The sequence below is a fragment of the Cupressus sempervirens genome, chromosome 11, assembly GCF_028749045.1.
Source record: "Cupressus sempervirens isolate cs-2001-9-10 chromosome 11, ASM2874904v1, whole genome shotgun sequence".
Taxonomy (NCBI): Eukaryota; Viridiplantae; Streptophyta; class Pinopsida; order Cupressales; family Cupressaceae; genus Cupressus; species Cupressus sempervirens.
Genome location: NC_143128.1, coordinates 471,589,151 through 471,610,984, shown reverse-complemented (window position 1 = coordinate 471,610,984; position 21,834 = coordinate 471,589,151). Strand labels below are relative to the sequence as shown.

The 21,834-nt window shown below is 35.3% G+C and overlaps 1 protein-coding gene and 1 long non-coding RNA gene across 2 annotated transcripts in view; both read left to right on the top strand.

Annotated features, from left to right (window-relative positions):
- The window catches only part of LOC149530420 (uncharacterized), a 150,513-nt gene that overhangs the window by 28,277 nt on the left and 100,402 nt on the right, over window positions 1-21,834 (top strand). The window contains exons 3-6 of the mRNA XM_089808198.1: window positions 120-528; window positions 17,090-17,512; window positions 17,716-17,864; window positions 18,007-18,197. Coding sequence (XP_089664324.1) covers window positions 120-528; window positions 17,090-17,512; window positions 17,716-17,864; window positions 18,007-18,197 — 1,172 coding nt within the window. The remainder of the gene's footprint in view (window positions 1-119; window positions 529-17,089; window positions 17,513-17,715; window positions 17,865-18,006; window positions 18,198-21,834) is intronic.
- LOC149530421 (uncharacterized) lies at window positions 2,706-3,507 on the top strand. The gene is made up of 3 exons (XR_016358868.1): window positions 2,706-2,836; window positions 3,215-3,325; window positions 3,412-3,507. It is a non-coding gene; the product is annotated as an uncharacterized LOC149530421 (long non-coding RNA).

The following is a 21,834-nucleotide window of genomic DNA, read 5'->3' as shown; positions in this document are numbered from 1 at the left end:
TTTCTCTTGGTCAAAGGAAGTGGATATTTGGAAGAAAAACGACACCTCGGAATGAGGATTGATAAATTTGCCCAGATTTATCCCCAGAGGACCAAAAAGTTAAATGGTATTGTCGGTAGAGGTATTCAGTGCTGGCAAAGACACGTAAGGCGTCGAGCGAGGAGATCGCTTGTAAGAGGAGGAGCCGAGTCATCCGCCACGTTGCATTTTTCGATTCTTCCCTCGCCTGTGGAAAGCCAAGCGAAGGAATTCAAGCAGGCCAGGCTGCAGGACAGGGCATTTACGGGGCGATCACTCGGAAACCCCCATTTGCCAACCAGCCGTACACATCTGCAACTTGTGCATGTGACGGCTCACTCTACTTTCTTCGTCTTTTCTTCGCAGGATCTGGGAAAATACAAGGGTTTAGAGGCGGGATCGGATTCCTTTCCATCATTTTCGTCATTCCGATCGGGCCAGCACCCCCCCTCCAGTGGTTTGTGGTCCCTCTGTGGCAATTTGATCCGCTTTTCCGCCTCTGCCGCCCAGGTACTCTTCGTAGTTCGTGAACTTGTATTTTTAAGCTCAAGCGGCAATCTTTTGATAGGATGAATCCGTTTTAAATACATTTTGCTCTAAAGATTGATACAAATTGTACGAGAGCTTGCTGCTGTTGCCTTAACTTTGATGATTGGCACACGTTGTATTTTAGTCCGTTCTTTAGTTCTTAATACGCTTAAAATTGATCAGTAACGCATTATTAACGTTGGAGTGGTCACGAATATGAAATGTTAGAATTCATATCATTGAAGATTCGCACACGTTGTATTTTAGTTCGTCCTTTAGTTCTTTATACGCTTAAAATTGATCAGTGTTGCATTATTAACGTTGGAGTGGTCACGAAAATGAAATGGTAGAATTCATATCATCACTTGGTTTAGTATTAATCTTGGAATTTACAACTTAGGATTCATGCTAATCTTAATTGCAGTTATATTACCCATGCTTCAATTGAAGTGTGGTCTCCTTTTGAACTTAGTGACAGTCATATTACTCGAAAGTCAAAACTGTACTATATTTAGCAGTAGCATTCATATCAGCCCGGGATTATTACTTATGTTGAAATATTTGGTAAACTCTAAATACTAGGATAAATAACGATCTTTGTTGCAGTATGATCCCCGGATGTTTGCCAAAATGCAACTGTTAGTTTCTGCCAGCGGCATTAATAATCCTCTAATGTTTGCCAAAATGCAACTGCAGGTTTCTTTTTAACTGTGGTTGCAGTCGTAATACTGAAATTCACACTGCATTTACAGTGGGATCAAGATTAACCTAATATTTATGTTGAAATGTTTGCTAGGATTGAACTATTGGATTTCTGTTCATTTAGTTGCAGTAATAGTTCTGCATTGTCTGAACAGTGAGAGTGCTGGAATGCGTGCAAAAATTCGTTAGTAAATCCATATTAACATAACTGGCAGTCTTAATGGTGGAATATTCAATGAAACCCAACAATATGTTTTTTGATCTTAGGTGCCTTAGTAATTTTGAAAATAGCTAGGTTGCATTAGTTAACCTAATTTCCTCTTTAAGTGGTTAGAAACTTAGATTACATTTCATCTTTTGAATGGTTGAACTTGAAATTACCCTACTATTAGTGTAATATACACGAATACTGAAAATTGATAAAATTCATCCCTGTAGCAAAAGTCATTTTCTATATGGTGCCCTTATCCTTGGAAACAGCAGGAAATAAGAATGTTGGGAGAAAAGCAGGAAAGTTTCTATCAATTTCTAATAACTTTCTTAGTAAATCTTAAGTGCAACTACGACTCTTTTTTTTATGAATATTTCCACTTGACTCTATTGAAAAGGATAGTACAATATTCGCAAAAAATGGTGAGGGGTGGTTCAACAGTGGAATTGAGACTAACCTGAGTTATGATACTTACATTGGAATGTTTGCTCAAATTCAACCATAGGATTCGTATTAGCTTTAATTGCAGTAATAATGCTAGATTGTTTGCCATAACTCATCAGTAAATTCGTATCACATCATGGTTATAATGTTGGAGTGTTTGAAGAAATCAACAGTTATAGTTTTGGTTTTAATTATAAGAATAACGTTGAAAGTTAGTTAGGTTACAGCAATTGACCTTAATTTCACCCATGTGGTTAAAATTAACTCCAAATTTTGTGGTGATTTAAAAAAAAAAAAAAACCACTATAAATGTATTATTAATGCACACTGAAAACTGATGACATTCATTTGAGTAACAAAAATAATTTCCTATATGATGTACTCCTCCTTCGAAGTAGCAAGAAAGAATATTATCGAGAGAAAAGCAAGCAAGTTTCTATCCATGTTTGATTTTCATTTTTTTAATATCTTAGCTTTTGAAATCTGTTAAATGAAATAATATGATCTTTATAAAGATCAGAGCAGTGATAGTATAGGGGCTTTCTAAAATATTCAACATTGGGATTTATTTTTTAGCTGCAACACTGATACATACATAATTGCTATGGTATGTTGACTTATTTTCACTTTTTTGTGATTGATCTTACCCTACTTTTAATATGTACTTATGGAGATGCATTTTAAAAGCTGCAATTATGCATCTTTACAATTAAATGTTTTTTGTCTGGAGGGTGTAGTTATGGTTAGAATGGAAGAAGGAAGAAGAATGTTGATGGTGTATCTTTTTTGTTTTTAGGCATTTGGGTTGTGAGGAAGTGACAGGAGTCAGGACTTGAAGTAAAAAGCTGGATTGTGCAAGTTAATGCTTTTTTAAGATGCTGGACTTTTAGCAAAAAATTATTACTAGGCCTCATGCTAGTGTTAGCTGCAGTAGTAATCCTGGAATGTTCACTGAAATTAAACTTCAGATTTTCCATTAACCTAAGTTATGCTAAAAAGTACATTAGAATCTTTATTATACATAGTTTCCTGGAGAATTGTACCCTAACCCCTGGTAATTTCTCCTATCATGAACTTGGTCCTTGAAATGCACCGACTTCTCCTAGAAACATTTGAGGACAATTAGAGAGAATAGGAAATTTCAAATATCAGCTGATCTCTCTAAACATATCTTAAAAATTAGGAAAGATATGATAGTTTATTCCTTAATGCCGTCTAACATTTTGTTTCCTTTGAGTTAATATTTGTTTGAAGGGAGATAAAGAAAAAAAGAATGCATTTTTCTTGAAAATGAATGGATATACTTTGCAGCACAAAAATTTATCAACCGAGTCCAAATTGATACTACCAAGAAGTGAAACACACGTGGGGTTAAGATGTTCTTGGATATAATGATTGAAGTATGGAATATAATTACTCCATGTAAGTAGCCTGTATCATCAAACTGTGGCATTGCCTGATTTGCATTTGCAATTTTTTCTGTATTAACAAAATGCAGTGGAATGCAGTTCTCTATGCTTTTCATTTCATGCAAAAAGATTCAAGATTATCCATCCATTATTGAGGTGTTCAGGATTTTCAAACATTGTTGGCAATACAATATAAAGTTAAGTAAGACTTTTCCACACAATAAAATTTGGGAACAAATATAAATTATAGAATAATTAGTAATTACTTTAAAGTTATGTCTTCAGGGACCTAATGGTGTCCAAGGGTATTTTATTTGATTTTGTTAGAGTGTTTGTTGAAGAAACTAGTGTTTTGATGTCGCTTGACCATTCATATGTTCGATTTTGATAAATAATTTTAAATTCACAATTCTTGTAAGGTTCTATTTCTGAGGTTTATCCACATTTAGAAGGTTTTTATTGTTCTGTTTCACCTGTACACGGGTATATTTATAAAAAAAACAATCTCTCTTCATATCCATCTCATGTTAAGGAGTTGTCTTCTGTTTCCTGTCTCTAGTGGACTATGATCCTGTTAACATTGCTTACTTTTAATGTGTGATAACTACGCTATGATCAAAATGTCTTTGCCTTTTCCTTCCTCTCATGGTGTGATCTGCCAGTTCAGGGGCTTTTGGGCCATTCTCCTGAAGCTGCACGTTTGGATATCTCAACATTGGGAGCCCATTCTCATTGTTACTGTTCATATTTACCCTATGGCAAATGGATTATTTATTTCTAAGTTCAAAAATTTTGTGGATAAATATACGATTTTGGTCTGATCTTTTTTTTAGTTGGGAAGATAGATTTATGCCAATGGTTACACCTTGGCATCTTGATTTCAACCCTTCTTCTGAAATGTTGAACAAGATTCCTATTTGGGTTAGATTTCCTGACCTTCCTCTCCATCTATGAGTTGGTTCTCTTTTAGAGGAAGTGGGTGAGTGTAACATCCCTCTATTTAGAATGATAATATATAGATAAATAATAGTTAAACTAATAAAATTAATATAATAATATATTATTAACATAGCACTAATTAAATAATATGTTATTAATATCATAATATATAACCAATATGTTATTATTAAATGAATTAATGATTTAATACAAAATATTTAAAATACAATATTGTGAAATTAATAATAAAATTATAAATAAGATATAATATTGTTACATTATTAATATTAATTAATTCAATTTAATAAAATCAATATGTCAATATATGATTAGATGTTGAATATCGGTCCAATCAAGGTTAAAGACTATGATTTAAAAGGGCATTAGACCCAATGAACATCTATCATTAATCTCTCGAGAACCTACCTTTGCATCAACATCCTTAGATAATATATCTGACATTATTCTGCAGATTATCATCAACAGAAGATTTTTTTGACTGAGGACAAAGAATCAATCCCCATTCATGGTTAATGATTGTGATATATTAATGAAAGCACAGTATCATATCAATGGTCAAGAGTTAATCATGTGAAGGGGCAGTTAAGAAGAATTAAGAAGTCACGTCCTTTACAAGGGACTAATTATTAGATATTAAAGGTTATTCAAATTTCATATCACTCACGTCAAGTGATCAAATATGAGAAGCAGAGATAGGAATAGGTAGTAATAGCAGATATAAGCAGGACGGAAGATACAGGAAGAATAGACAGCGAATACTTAAAGAGTAGAATGAGCATCAACAAAGCATATTGAATATAGTGTCTCAAATCATCAACTCATATGATATTGTAAGGGAAACAGCAGAAGACACGACAAAAGAAATAGTGATAGGTGGAACCATAGAACCATAAGCATCAGCATATAAGTTTGGCAAACTTCATAGAGACGGCTATAATTAAAAGAAACAAGGACGCAGAACTTGGCATATATTTACTTTATATGGATCTCCTCCTTGGAAGAAATTAACCCCCCTGAGATAAATTGGTTGCAGAAGATTAAAGACATAACAGGAACATCATCGTTGCTGCAGGCTTGTATTTTCTATAGCAATTACATCAGTATTTTTATTGTTTGTAATTTCAAACTTGAGATAAAGGCTATACTTCCAGCCAATAACCACAAGAGTTGTAATATCATACAGGAAGTAGCAATTTGATTGTTATAATCTTCATTACCAGATTCTCTCCAGCAACCGTCAAAGTCTGGTCCTTGTCAAATTCTCTCCAAATTTCATCAGAGGAACCCGGGCAGAAGAATTTGCTATCTAGAACTGGGCTGAATTTGGTCTCGGAACATTGTTTTGACTTTTTTAAAGTGTTTTTTTGTCCTGCCAACCCTATTTTGACCACTAAAAAGACCAAACAAGCTGTTTATACGTCATTTATGCATTTGTGTATGAAAATGAAAATTTGCTTATATATGAAGTCAAAATTGACAATAGGTGACATCTAAATTGATGATCATAGAGGAATGTCTTTAAAAAAAGATACGATATCTTTGAATCCGGGACTTCAAATTTGTATCTCAACTTTTGATATAGTCTGGTTAGGAATGCTCTAACCAATACAAAAAAAAATTCAGATAACTGCACTTATTTTTTGACAATTCCTTTCATACTCAAACTGTCCGTTGATATGAAATATTTTCCATGCATGTGACCAAGCAAGTGTATCTAGTAGTATGTATGGCTAAATGATGCAATTAATGTCCTATTGAACTGAAACATAGATTTGGTGGTGTATTTTGCTATGTTTCTTTACTATTAGCAGATTCAAGTATGGATTTATTTTTTGTTGCATATATATACACACACATACATATTTAAAAAAAAAAACATATGTTGTTGTACGGATGAACCCAAAACGAATCCGAAGACAAGCTCAAAAAAATTTAGACAAATTTCAAACCTGAATCTTGAACCCGCATCTTTACCAGAATCCGAACTGGCAACCTAGGTACTTATAATCAATCTTTCCAGCCAATAATTGCATGCATTCAAAGATCAAGTCATGAACAACAATAATAGCTATAAGTAATCAAAATAATAACTCATAACACATGCCCATTATTGAGTAAGAGAGGACTAATATCTTTGAAGATACAAACCAACTTTCAGAAATATTATAATTCATAGAATTCCCACATATTGTCCATTAGAGGATATTATTTTGTCAGATTACATCATTTTCACATTGAAATTAAGGACTTAGAAGAAAGAAGCCTTGTAATATTAAGTTTACATAGTAACTACCCTTGTTCCCAAAACTATCCAACGAGGGGACATTAAAATGAGGCTCTTTCTGACTTTTTGACGGTGTATGAGGAATCTTCTGATATTTTTGTTCCACCTTTGCCTGAATTATGATTGATTTGGATGTTTCTAAGGGGCTTCCTTTGGAGATTAAACTTGAATCTCATAGTGGCTGCTAAATCCAATCTTTGGACTATGAAGGGATTCCCTTCAGTTGTAGAAGATGCTTTAAAACAACTGGTCATGTGGATTAGAGGAAATGAAAAGTCTGCTTCATGATGGAAAGGTGCTTCAACCCAGCATTATACAGTTGAGAAGAAGTCTTTCCAAAGGAGTTCCTCTGAGGTGGTTGCACAAGATCCTCCTTGCCTTGCATCTTCTTCTCAAGTTGCTCCGACGACAAATGGTGGTTGTGATGAGTTCAATGTGCCTCAGGTTGCTTGCAAGGTTCTTCCTTATCATAGTGCCTATGGGATGGCTGGTTTTGTTGGCTCTCTACCTGTTGTGTCTCAGAATGTAGTTGCCGGTGGTAGGGCTTTTACTGGAGGTTGTGCTTTAATTGTTGAGAGCAATGTTGGTGCTGTCTCTCTGGCTTTTGCTGGTCCTGTCTCTCAGGTTGCTGCTGGCCTTATTTCTGGTTCTTCTATGTGTGGTGCTGGTCTTCCCTCCCAGGGTGTTGGGACTCCAGTGTTGGATTTGTTGGATTGATTGGATGAGGCTGCTAAGGTGGAAGAGGGTTGGATTACAGTGAAAGGAAAAACATTCAAGTGGTCTTTGCCCTGTTTTGACACCACTCTTCGTTTTCATGAAAGCAGGGCTAAACGAAAATCTTAATGGTTTCTGCATGTGGATGTTTGGGCTGGAGTTTTATCTGGTCCTTTCTTTAGATTTTGGTTGCATGATGGTTTTTGTGTAGCATTTGTTTCAGGTTGTGGGAGCATGTTGGCAAAACCCTTGTATTGGTCTTGTTCCAATCCTTCTTGTGGGCTTTCTTGGAATATCTTTTGTGACCATGTTGTAAAGGGTTTTTGGTCCTTGAAAACCTGTTTTATCTTTAATCAAAACCTATGTTACAAAAACTGAGTATATTCAATTTTGCAATAAAAGGTCATTCTCTATATGATGTATCTTACTTGTGGGGAAGTGGAAAGAAGAATATTGGAGGTTTATATTTGGTTTTTCTTTGTTTTGTTTGCACAAGAGAATTATCAAATGGAATTGTCAGAAGCAATGATTATACTGGTCCTGATTATTGTTGTAGTGTTAAAATTTGGCTTTTTTTGGCTTCACAGTATTTGCATTGTAATTAGTGTGGTATTTGATATAATAATAACTGATAAATTTAAACTAGCTAGACTAGTTACAATGGATTAGTGGGCAGATGAAGCACTTTCTGCACTGATAACCCAAGTTCAAATTGGGTGGGCCTGTTTCCCTTGATAAAAGAGATTAAAGTTACTTTGACAATGTATAAAATGGCATTAATTAAGTTTTCTTCAATCAAAGGTAGAACAAAATTTGGGATTTCATAAAATTTGGCAGGTTTTTTTAAGAAAAAATTGAGCCTCTTTTGATTTGGAATTTTTTCTAGAAATTTGCTTTTCATTTTTTTAAAGTAAAAATTGGATATTTTATGAAACTTTTGTGTTTTGTCTTCGAGGATTTTTGCTGGAAATTGCAAGCCCGGTTAAGGGTTTTGATCTCAAGATTTCTTAGTAGCAGCAAAAGTCTCTAATTTTTTAGGGTTGCATGTACTTGCATATTTGTTGCATGTACTTGTGTACCATTCGAAGTCTCGTGTTTTGCTGCCCTTAAAAATTTCTGATGGGTTTTCATATATTTTTCCTGTAAATTTTTTTTGATGGGTTTTTAGAATTTTTTTCCCTTAAAAGCTTTTTGATTCCGTTATTCACAAAGTTGTGTTGGATTCCTTTGTGGGTTTATAATTTTTTCCTCTAAAATTAGCTGGTGGGTTTTACCATTTTCACTAAAAAAGCAAAGCTTTGTATTGTTTGGTTTTGATTGATTTTTCACCTCAAAAACATGTTGGGTTTTGATTGAGTTTTCACCTCAAAAAGCATGTTGGGTTTTGATTGAGTTTTCACCTCAAAAATTATGTTAGGTTTTTCCGTTTTTTCTTCTAAAAAAGTCACACCTTGTAGTTTATTTTGGGGCATCATGCTCATCTGCAAAGTTTGGAGGCTTTGTCAAATTTTTTTCAAAATCGTGCTAACTGTTCCCAATGTTTGTCTCCGTCTTCATGGAAGAGCAGCTCTATTATCCAAACTCAAGTTGGATATTTTATGATGATTTATGGTAAGATGTTTTGTTGATTTTGGGAGGATTAGTGGCAGGATCTTGTCTCTTGTTGCAAAGCATTTTGAAGAAGGGGGCACCTTTCTTTGTTCTTTTATGAGCGAATTTTGGCTTCTTGGTCATTAATATTTTGCAGATACAGGGAGGGTCTCAGGAGCAACAAAATGTTTTGTAGAATTTGTGACCAAATGACAATAGTTAGACAATGGCCATTAAGGGAGGGTATTAGAATTTTATAATGTTTCTTTAATGGCCATCTTAGATAGTCTTTAGTTTATTAGGTAGTTTACGTTTTCGTCTTTAGTTTACGATTGTTTTTTTTAGAAACATTGTTTTTGTAAATCTATTTAAGGAGCTTTCATCTCCTTTGTTTAATATAGCTAAAACAACATCAATTTACCATAACATCTCTCTCATACGGGGCATAAATAATAAATGTATTTGTAAGATTTTCTCCTAATGTCAAATGAAAATCAGATTGCAAAGTAAAGTGGTAGTTAAGAGTGTTGTAACTTACCCTTTAACTAGCTATGTTTATTGAATATTATACATGTTTTTGGTAAATGGGCATAGTTGTTATGAAAAAGAAAAGCTGCCAAATGCAACAAGAATAATAGATGCCCACATTAAATATGGAGGAGGTAACATGGAATGTATGAAGAACTAGAATAACATGGTATGGAACTATTTTTTCGTGTGGGTTGAGGTTACAATCTTTCAACATATGCTCAGTTTGAATGATAGTGCGAGAGTCGTCAAACTTGACACTCTTAAAGCAAATCTAGAATAACTAGTGACTGGAAGGATTGGGAATTTGTTGTGACATGTGTTTAACATTTGAAGAGTAGCACAACCCTTAGTTTTGAGCTCATCTTTGAAGCTGAAAACATGTTGAATGAGGATCCAATGAAGAGAGCTGTAGAGTGGGTATAAGACTTTAAGAGCTTCAAAGTAAGCCTAAGAGGTCATTTTTTGAGAATGCTTCCTTTGTTGATGTGATTAACTGACTTAGCTTCTTGATATGTTAAAAATAAGTGTTTAGTTTCACTGAGTTTGATTTTGAATCTGTTAATATCCAATAAATGTGCTTAGAACATCAAGTTCTTGTCAGACCCATGCAACTACTAGTGACACTAAAATGATGTCATGTACAAAAAATATAATTAGCCAAAATAACATTAAATGAATGCAATCATCATTGACCTTGCGAGGCTTATATTTGCCAACAATGTAAAATAAAAACAATTGGGCGAGCCATCCTATTATCATTTGTGCGACCTTCTAATGTTTGCTTTCCAACAACTCTCCTCATTGCAATAAAGACAATGCTAATGCCTTTTTTAGAAATCCTTAAGTTTTCACAACAATAAATGCCTTGTCATAGACTCTAAAAGTTTTGTGAAATAAAGCAACAAGCACTTGCTTTTGCCACCTTATTGAAATGAAGGTTATTGGTGTCAAGATATGGTGATTATTGTGAAAGTTGCTTTTTTTTTAATATACTTTTATGAATTTAACTAATCCTGATTTCCATATATTATGGTAAAATAATGAATGTGTTATTAAACAAAAATCATAAACGATCTATATATACAAGTATATACAAGAATGTTTCTATAACGAACAAAGAGAGAGGAATAGAAACATTTTGAAGAGAGAAATATAAAGTTTCGACATTGAACAAAGAGAGAATATGGAAATAGAAGAAGAGTGACCATTAGAAATAGAAGTAAATCTACAGACGAGAGACAAAATTAGAGAGATTTTACTCTAATACCCTCCCTTAATGGTCAATCTAACTTCAAAACAAAATATTTGCAGGAGAATCTTCAAAAGGCATAAAAGGTAGACCCGGGCTGATCAGTGAGCTTTGCATGTTTTGCAATATTGGCTTGTGGTAGGACGAGTCTCGGTACCCAGAACAAGCGCCTCAAGGCGATCGTACTCGAAGATCTTCATCATTCTTTACTTTTAGGTGTTGTAGTTCTTTCCATTGAATTGTTGACTACCTGCCAATAGAAGATTGGTGAGAGATGCCATGACTACCTTCCAATAGAAGATTGGTGAGAGATGCCATGACATGTTTTTGATGCAAAAAATGAATATTTGAAAATGCATGAACTTTGAGGCAAATAGACCGAAGACCCAAAAAAATAAATGGATATCTAGAAGAGAGCATGAAAAACTTAAAAAGAATCTGAAATTAGATTTTGAATTTGCTAGTTCAAAAATTGAGGCATGTAATATTAAAATAACCTTCATGTTTCTTTTTAATGCTCACTATTGTATCTTATTATATCTCTGTAAATATTAGAATGTCTCTAATATTTAGGTGTAGTCTAGAATAGAATGTTTCTATTCTATTCGACTCTCCTCTTTGTATATATAGATCAGATTGATCTCTGATTAATTTATTCAAGTATTCCACCATTTACATTTGTAACATGGTATCAGAGCTAGGGTTTAAACCCTCTGCAAATCGACTGAAAAATTGTGTCTTCAGCTACTGGCGTTCTTGGAAAATCGTGGATTTGTTTTCTGCCAATTTTTTTTCTTGGAAACTCGTGGCGTAGTCTGCAAATCACAAATTTGAAGGTTGTTTTTTTCAAATCCGGAGGTCGTTTTTTCAAATTTGTTCACACCCAAATCTCAAAAAGTGGGATTTTTAGGTTGCTTTTTTTCAAAAAACGGGTCTATCTATCCTTGTTGGATATTCTGCTTGTGTTTCTGCTGCTGGGTTTTGTTGTTTTTTTACTTGCAAACATCATTTTTCTGCCTTTTTGACCTCTTTGGCCGCCGATTGTTATTCTGCTCGAAACTCTAGTTTTTTGACTTCGGAAAAATTTTCTGATCACATATTCTTGTTGGGTTTTTTGAAATCTCAAGTGGGTCTTCATCAGATTTTTGCGGGTGCCTCATTTTTTGTGCCTCGATTTTCGAGCCAGCGGATCTGGATTCCGACAACATTTTATTTTTGGGTTTTTTGTGCTCTTTTCGGGGTACTCCAATTTTTCTAGGTCTTTCATTTTCTCACCTCGAAGTTTGTGCCATTTGAAATATTCACATATTATAAGCATCTGTATTAATAGCATCAGAAGTCAGACTCAATTAAATAGCAAGCCAATGCTGCCCAACACTCAGAGCAGAAAGAATCTATCTACCATGCTTTTATGGCCAGCATACCTGCAAATCATGTGAAATCTTCTGCCTGGTACATCGATTCTAGTGCCTCTCGACATTTCACTCATAGGCGTGATTGGTTTGTTGAATTCACTCCCTATTCTGACTCAATAATCTTTGGAGGTGGCGAAGAATACAATATTGTCGGCAAGGGCAATGTTTAGATTCAGTCTAGAGGAAGAAAGCTCATGTTTCTCAATGTATGTTATTGTCCTGGCATGAAACATAATCTTTTGTCTGTTAGTCAGATTATGAAACACTCTCCTCTGTTGGATGTTGTTTTCAGTGGAAATAAGTGTTCGATTATTAAGCGTGCTTCTCGCACTACCCTTGCTTTCGGTCTTGAGGATCATGGTATTTATAGGCTTGTAGATTCAGACGATTCCCTTGAGCATGCCTTCATCGCCGAATCATCCGCTCTCAGCAGTCTCTGGCATCAACGATACGGTCATCTGAACATTCAGTAACTAGCACAACTTGCTCGGGATAATTTAGTCCATGGCCTACCTAATATTCAGACCCAGAACCATCGCATTTGCGGAGCTTGCCAAGTAGGGAAGCAACATAGGACACCATTTAAGAATGGTGAATCATGGCGGGCATCCAAAGTACTCTAGCTGATCCATGCTGATGTATGTGGTCCTATGAATACTCCTATTACTGGGAATAGGTATTTTTTACTCTTTGTGGATGATTTCAATTGCAAAATGTGGGTATATTTTCTTAAGCAAAAATAAGATGCCTTTCTTGTATTTCAGCAGTTTAAAGCTCTAGTAGAAAAAGAGTCTAGTGCCTTTATTTGTACTCTTAGGATCGATAATGGGGGGGAATTCTATTCTTCTACTTTCTTTGCCTTCTGTACTACTCATGGCATTAGACATCAGTTCACCACACCTCACACCCCTCAACAAAATGGTGTTGTAGAGCGTCGAAACCGTACCATCACAGAAATGGCTGGGGCTATGCTAGAACATAGAAATGTTCCTAGAAAATATTGGGCAGAAGCAGTATCCACAGCTGTCTACCTTCTTAACCGGTCACCCACACTTGCAGTTAATCATAAGACTTCTGAGGAAGCTTGCTTTGGTCGCAAACCTAGGATCAACCATTTGAAAGTTTTTGGCTCTCTGGCATATGTATGGATTCCTGATGCCAAACGCACTAAGTTGGATTCCAAAAGCCAGAAACTTATGTTTAGAGGATACAATCACACACATAAGGCCTACAAACTGATTGATGTAAATACCGATTGTTTAATCTTTAGTTGTGATGTTGTGTTTGATGAGGAACTCAGACCATTTCTGCTCTCTGACTCCCCACCACATTCCGAGATTTAGTCTTCAGAAATCTCTGACTTGGGTTCTTCTATTTTATATGAGTCATCTGATGCTACTGATACACCACCTCAGTCACTTCTAGATAATACAACTCCTGCTCTTGCTTCTCATCCAACTATTCCGACAGCATCTGATATTGGCTCCTCGACTCTTCGGTCAAAATGGTGGGCTCAAACGATTAGTGATCTTCGTCCTGATGAACTCATTGAGGGTAGAACCTCCAGAAATAAGAGTCTTTAGCACAACACAGTTAATATAGCTCTTATGGCCAACATCCACAGTATCCTTGAGCCCCAGATATATGTAGAGGCCAAAGGAATTCCAGAATGGGAACAAGCAATGGATGCTGAGCTTCAGAGTCTTCAAAAGAACCACACCTGGGTTCTTTCAGATCTCCCTCCTAGGAAGAAACCCATTAGCTGTAATACAAAGCCAGACTTCTTGCTCGAGGATTCACCCAGCGCGAAGGCATTGATTATGAGGAGACATTTGCTCCGACAGCCAAGATGAGCACCATTCGCATTCTTCTTGCAATTGCAGCTCAGTATGGTTGGAAAGTTCATCAGATGGATGTGAAGAGTGCCTTCCTCAATTGTGAATTACAGGAAGAAGTCTACATGACGCAGCCCCCAAGTTTTAAGGTTGCCGGTTCAGAACACAAAGTATGTAGACTCCAGAAGGCCCTCTATGGTCTTAAACAGGCACCTAGGGCTTGGTACATAAAGATTGATCGCTACTTGGTTGCTCAAGGATTTCAGCGTAGTCCATCGGACAGTAATCTGTATATTAAACACTTTGGTAATGATATTCTTTTTCTTGTTCTCTATGTGGATGATTTGATCATTACTGGAAATTCAGAACATTTGATTTCAGAAATCAAATAGGATCTATGCAGAACTTTTGATATGACAGATCTCAGATTGCTTCATTATTGTTTAGGTATTGAGGTTTGGCAGACTGACAATAGTATTTTTTTGTCTCAGTCCAAGTATGCCAGAAGTTTGCTTGATAGGTTTCGAATGCAAGATTGCAAATCTGCCTTCACTCCTATGGAGACTGGTTTGAAATTGTCCGCACAATCTGTTTCTCCTATAGATGAAACACTCTTCAGGCAGCTAGTAGGTAGTCTCATCTACCTCACTACTACTAGACCTGATCTCAGTTTTGCAGTCAGCTACATCTCACGGTTCATGACAAACCCCAAGACTGATCATTGGATTGCAGCGAAACGTGTGTTATGCTATGTACATGGTACTTCAGATTATGGTCTTCTTTACACAAGGAGTACTACTCCTTAGCTCAGTGGATTCACTGATTTCGATTGGGCCGACTCAGTTGATGACAAGAAATCTACTTCAGGCTATGTGTTTAGTATTGGATCTGCAGCAGTTACTTGGACCAGTAAGAAGCAACAGGCACATGCACTCTCCTCTACAAAAGCAGAATATAGAGGAACTGTTAAGGCAACTTGTGAAGCAGTTTGGCTCCGGCAGATGCTTGCAGATATGCATACTCCTCAAGCAGGTCCGACTTCTTTGTTTTTAGACAATCAGGGCGTACTCAAACTTGCCAAGAACCCAGTGTTTCATGAACGAACCAAGCACATAGAGCTTCATTGCCATTACATCCGACAATTAGTAGAAGATGGATCTATTCAGTTACGCTATGTCCCTACCTCAGAGCAATCAGCAGATATTTTCACAAAACCCCTTGGTCCTGACAAATTTGTTAAATTCAGGGGATCTATTGGTGTAGTAAATAGATTGAGCATTAAGGGGGGTATTAAAATAACCTTCATGTTTCTTTTTAATGCTCACTATTGTATCTTATTATATCTCTGTAAATATTAGAATGTTTCTAATATTTAGGTGTAGTCTAGAATAGAATGTTTCTATTCTATTCGACTCTCCTCTTTGTATATATAGATTAGTTTGATCTCTGATTAATTTATTCAAGTATTCCACCATTTACATTTGTAACATGTAAAACAATGCACCTAGAAAAAACGAAGACCAACCCAGTTGAGATTTGGAAAAACCTAGTTCAAATTGGCAATTAAAATAAAATTTCAGCTTGATTTGAAAGGTAGAAACCCAAGCTGAAAGTGCAGGAACTAGAGGTGGTCATGAAAGCTTAGATATTTGCAGAAAATATAGGCTCACAAAGAAAACATCAAATGTAGGCCCAAAAATGCCAAAAAGCCAGTCGTTTTCCAGAGGAAGCCGGTCATGCGGGTAAGGGAGAGGCATATGATGCACGAGTTGTAGGAGAAAAGCATCCCAAAGAAAAAAGTATACAGAAACCCTAGATGGATTTAGAAAATATCCCCGCATTCAAATTTTCAAATGCACATTATTCCTAGCACGTCTCGTTGCGTTACCAGCTCCAAGCGAGCGTCGTACCTATCCTTGCTTCCACCGATCGCTAGGGTAAAGACGTGGGTTAGAGATAAGAGACATATAAAGGCCATATAATTTATAGGGCCTGGGCACTTCATTAAAGTATCGATTCTATTTTTCGAAAAAAATAGCTCCGATACCATATTATGGTAAAATAATGAATGTGTTTTTAAACAAAGATCATAAATGATCTATATATACAAGTATACACAAGAATGTTTCTGTAGCGAACAAAGAGAGAGACAGAGAAACATTCTGAAGAGAGAAATATAAAGTTTGCATATTGATCAGAGAGACTATATGGAAACATAGAAGAAGAGTGATCGTTAGAAATAGAAGTAAATCTACGGAAGAGAGACAAAATTAGAGAGATTTTACTCTAATACCATATTGGCAACTGTAATAGATAAGAAACTTGGGCATATTCAATAATTACAAAGTAGTATGGGCTCAATTTATCTAGACATTGTATAAGCATAATATTCTTTTGTTTTCAAAACACAAGGATAGGATGGATTTTATGATATTTTTGAGCATTGATTGCATGCATGGCTACTTGATGGGATTTCTAGGTCAGATGTTCAACTATAGTGCAACTGTTCGTGTGCCTATTTTGTGCACAAGTCCACCTACAGCCATTACGGAAATTTTCTCTCTTTTGCACACTTGATGCTGGAATTCAATTTAGGATCTGGATTCTAATTAGTTGGATGACTGCAAAAAACAGATGCTGTATGTATGCTAACAAAAATAAAATCTAACAACCAATAGCCATTGCTTTTGAAATTTGTTCCAGGAAAATTGCACGTTGCTCAATTATTTATTTGCTTGTTGAATTTGCACGTTAGATCCTTTCTGATGCTGTGAATCTGTTTGCAGGTAATTTGTTACAACAAGACATGAGTTTTGTTCGATGTGTTTGAACTTTGAAAATATTCATGGAATGTATAAATTATATTATTTTCTGTGTATGAGTGAAGTTCGAGTCCTGCATTAAATAATAAGTGTATAATCTGCTTGTTATAGATGAATGAGACAATCATTTAAGTTGCACGATGAGATGTTATTAGAACAATAGGTTCAATTGGTAAGCAAGCTTGCTGGGATATTTTTATAAATGAGAATTAATTTTTCAATATTGCCGTATGCTTTTTTTTCTGAACCCATGCTTTCTGTTTGCCTTTCATGACATATTTGTTCAATAAAGCATTACCTTTATTCTGAATTATTACCATGTCAAGATTTTAAGCAAATTGGAGCTAAAATTATATTTTTTTCATCTTTTTTTGAAGAAACAGCTATTGATTGTATTGGACCTCAGACCATAAGTATGAGTCAAAAACAGGCAATGCACTATAGGCCTCCCTCTGCTAATGGATCTGGTCGTCGTCGACCAGACAAAGATATTGGCGGTCGTTCAGATAAGATAGTGTATCCTGCAAGGTCAGGATCCAACATTTCTGGCGCCACGGTTGGAGGCCGTAGCATTTTCAACAATTTGAACAGTGACAATGCTAGCCTTGGTGAGAACACTAGGCTTCAATGGGAAGGATTAGTAAGTGGAAGTAAGGCTGGAGAATCTGAAAGGATCTGTCATGAGCGCTTTATGTTTTGTACAATGCTTCTTATTGGTCAGCCCGTTGAAGTCCAGGTGAAAGACGGGTCCATTTACTCTGGCATATTTTACACAGCAAATACTGCAAAGGACTATGGTTTGTCTTCTATGCCTACTTTGATTGTGGCTTCTTTTGAAATCAAGTAATCTGAATATGTTTTGCATGGTAGAAATGCATTTGAACTGAAATCTAATCTTTTGTTTTTGTTAGCTTGCCTTTATATGTTTGTTGATTTTGGTCTATCTGTTTTCTTACCCTATTTCTTTGTTATGTCCGTCTTTTTTTTTTGGTCTATACTGGTTGGACAGGAATAATATTGAAGATGGCCCGGCGCACTAAGGACGGAAATGTTAAGGGAGCAACAAAGGACGCATTCAACGATTCTTTGAAAAGAGCTCCTGCAAAGGAATTGGTGATCCTTGCAAATGATCTTGTTCAAGTCATTGCCAAGGTTCGTAGAGTGCTTCTCATATTCTGACCGTAAGAATCCAGGACAGTTTTTGCGGGGCACATAATTAGGCATCATTTATTTTATTATGTAATTCTTGTTGAACATACAAGAAAATAAGCTAAAATTTATTCTTCTGAGGCAGGATATTCCACTTAATGGAGATGGGGCAGGAATTGGTCGTGCACGTGATAATAGGCGTGAAATTGTTACAGATTCCTTTATATCGCATGTTCATCAGATTGAGGGGGAGAGAGAGTTGAAACCATGGACTCCAGACAAAGATGGTCCTGAAGATGTTGACTTGGAAAACACATTTCATAATACACGGAATAGGTTGTTTTACACTCTTTCTTATAGGTCCTTTTTGTAGCAAGTATGTATTGATGCATCATGATTTTGTATTGTGGGGAATTAAATGCCTTAGCAATAAGCTTTTGACCTTGACTATAAGAATTGCAGTTCTGTTATTGAGAATTGAATTAATGAGGACAATGCTTTTTCATTCAATCAAAGCCTTTCTTACACTAATTTATTCATTTCGATTTCGTAACTCCAATATTATGGTTGCTTCTGGAATTGTTGGTGTGAATCAAACTCAGAGGAAGCAACGTATGTGAATCCAGGTAATTCAGGGCCAAGAGAAATTATCTGAGACCAATGTGGTAGATTCCTTTGGATACAATCTAAGAACGAGCTAAATATAGAAAGAACCTAGGATACTAAAAATATTTTGATACCCTCCCTAAGTGGTCATTCTATCATCTGCCCTCCAAAAGACTATACCTGTCTTGTGGTCATGAACTCTTCGGAACATTCTACTTCTACTGAGATCCTCCTTGGATCTGCAGAATGTCAATGGCCAAAAGTAGGCCAAAGATAGAGAAGGTTGTCCCCTTCTTTGGAATGGTCTACAACAAGAGGCAAGAGCCTGCCACTGACCCTGCCACTGTGATCAGTCTGCCACTAAATCTCCTAGAATTTGCAAAACCTTTGACTAGCAATCATCACAAAACATCCAACGTGATGTTAGATAGCAAATCTGTCCTTCCTTGTAGACAGAGACACACATTAACAACGTTTGCCATGATTTTGAGGAAAAATCAGCAAACCTTCAAACTATTGCAGATGAGTAGGATGCCCCAAGACAGACTGCAAGATACCATGATTGAAGATAGCAAAGCATTTTTTTCCCCTCTAAAATAGGAACACGTTAGAAAATCCCATGCGAATTTTGCAAATTAGAAAAACCAAAAGTTATTTTTGAAGGGAAAAATTGAGCAAAATCAAACACAAATTTTGAGGTGAAAAATCAATCAAAACCGAACACAAATAGCTGGCACAAAATCCGAGACACCGATTAACATACAAAACATGGTTTTTGAAGAAAAATAAAACCCAACATTAACCACAGAGCCCTCTTGAACTGTAGAAATCTTATCCAGGGTATACATGAGCAAACCATTAATTTTTTAGGAAAAAACTGTAAACCCTCCACATAATTTTTCTAAGCAGATTCTTTTATAAAAAGACCAAATTTTTTTTTTTTAATTTGGGAAAAAATTGTTAACCCCAAAAACCCACGATTTGAAATCATATTTTAGATTTAGGGTTTTATGCCATAAATAATTTTTATGGAAAAAAATATTAAAACCCATAGAATAGTTTTTGTAAAAAATATTAAAACCCATAGAAAATTATTTTTTTGGGGAAAAAAAAAACCTACAAAATTTTTTTCTGGAAAAAATATTAAAGCCCTACAAATTTCTTTTGAAGAAGAAAAATTATTAAAACCCAACAGATAATTTTTGAGGAAAAATTATTAAAATTCAACAGATATTTTTTGAGAAAAAGTTACTAAAATCCAACAGATAATTTTTGAGGGAAGAATTGTTAAAACCCTCCTGTAAGGTAGTCATGCCTAGTCTGGCTCCCTCTTTGATATCTTGAAACTTCAAAAAAAACAGAACTAGTTGTATTGACAATGCACTCTTAATTAGGATTTACAGATGCTAATAATAGCGTAGTCCCAAAAAAGACTAAACTAAGAAAAAATAAAAAGAAAGTGTAAATGACCATTAACTAAGGTTCTAGAAGAACGAGCTATAAATAGAGAAAGAACCTAGGATACTGAAATATTCTAATAAAAGCAAATAAGAAAGCCCTCCAACCATTAACTTTTTGTGGAAAAAAATCAGAAAACCTTCCTCCATGATATTTTGTGGTTAAAAGTCAGCAAACCCTCCATCCATGAACTTTTGTGGATGAAAAAAATAGAAAGACTTCTAGAAGAGAACCCTTCGTTTCTGCAACAACAAAAAAACACCATGTTATTTAATTCAAAGGTTAAAACCAACTAAAAAAATTATTCAAAAAATTTCCAGGTAGATGCTCAATTTTTTTAACGAAAAACTTTGTTAAAAAGCTTAACTCACTTTGATATTAGGAAATGATAATACATTGATATTTCAATATTAAACAAAGGAGAAGAATACTCTTTAAATAAAGATTACATGCAGAGTTTCTAAAACAGACAGAAGATTGACAGTAACATTCTAAATAAGAACTAACTACGAAAAGGAATGACCCTAATTGAATGACCATTATAGAAACAGTACATAATTATTTTAACAATATGTAGATTGAAATATATCTCAAGCTGACCCAGATACATGTCAAGCTTCTCAAAATTCTCATCATCTTCACATGGCTGAATTGTCTTTGCTTTTGCTTTGAATGGAGGAATAGTTGAAAGTGATAGGTTGGTATCAGGTCGCTCTTTCTCACGGGCCTGGGATTTCTCATTTTTCAGCCACTGATTTGTTTTACGACGCTCTATGGGCACTACTAGCTTCCCCATGTGATCATGTTGAATCTTCTTTAAGACTTTTAACCAAAGAAGGTTCTGAAAGCTTTGAGAATTATTTGCTGAATCGTTTGCCAACTTGAGATGCTTTGTTCTTTATCTTGAGGCATCAACTCTTTTTCGTTGATCTTTTTTTTTCATTTTTCTCTTCCACTTTCTAGTGGATATCTATATTTGCCAAGGAACCATATCATCTTTTTCCGCTTTCACTAGTTTTTTAGTAACATGCATTATTCTGTAAAATTAGCCATATTACAAGAAAAACTAGAGAACCTAGAAACAGTACTACTTTAATACTAAGTTACCAGATTCGCTCCTGGAAGGTGGAATTTGAACGTCAGTTTGCTGCAAAGGCTGATTTGCTTTGAATTCGTTCAAAATTCTCTGCAAGAGTCAGGTAAATTCTCTTAGAAGAACCCTGTAAGAATTTTGGATGAATTTGGAAGACTTTTGATTTGAACAGAGGAATCCAAAACGAATTTGGGGTGAATTTGATTGGAAACATCACTTTTATTGACTTTTTCATAAGTATTTTTGCCAACTTTGGTCTATTTGACCCTCCAACCCTAAAAGTAACCACTAAAAAGACCAAAAGGGTAAATTGCATTTGTGCATTTGTGAATAAAAAGAAAAAACTTCTTGCCTTCATTTGTGTATGAACTTATTTGCTGCTGCATATATATATTAGAAAAAATCTGGTACAGACAAACCCAAAAAGAATCCAAACCCAACCCAGTAACAAAATGGATGAATTTCAAACCCGTATCTTGAACCCACATCTGTACCAGAATCCGAACCAGCAACTTAGCTTTAATACCAACCTGATTTGTGAATTAGCACAGATTTGTTGTAACTAACTCATCAACATGAGTACTAAATATTTTTCATGAATTTATACCACAAGAATTTAAACATGTAACAAAACAGAGTAATAACACAATAGATATGTTGGAAAAAGCGCATTGTGTGAAAATGTTAAAGAGTATGGACTTGCCTTCTCCTGCCCATCTCAGACATTTAAAGACACTAATCAGCAACACAGTATTGCAATTGTTGTAAACAACTCCACAACCCAGTGAACTTAAAGCTCCTTTTCTTGTCAACTGC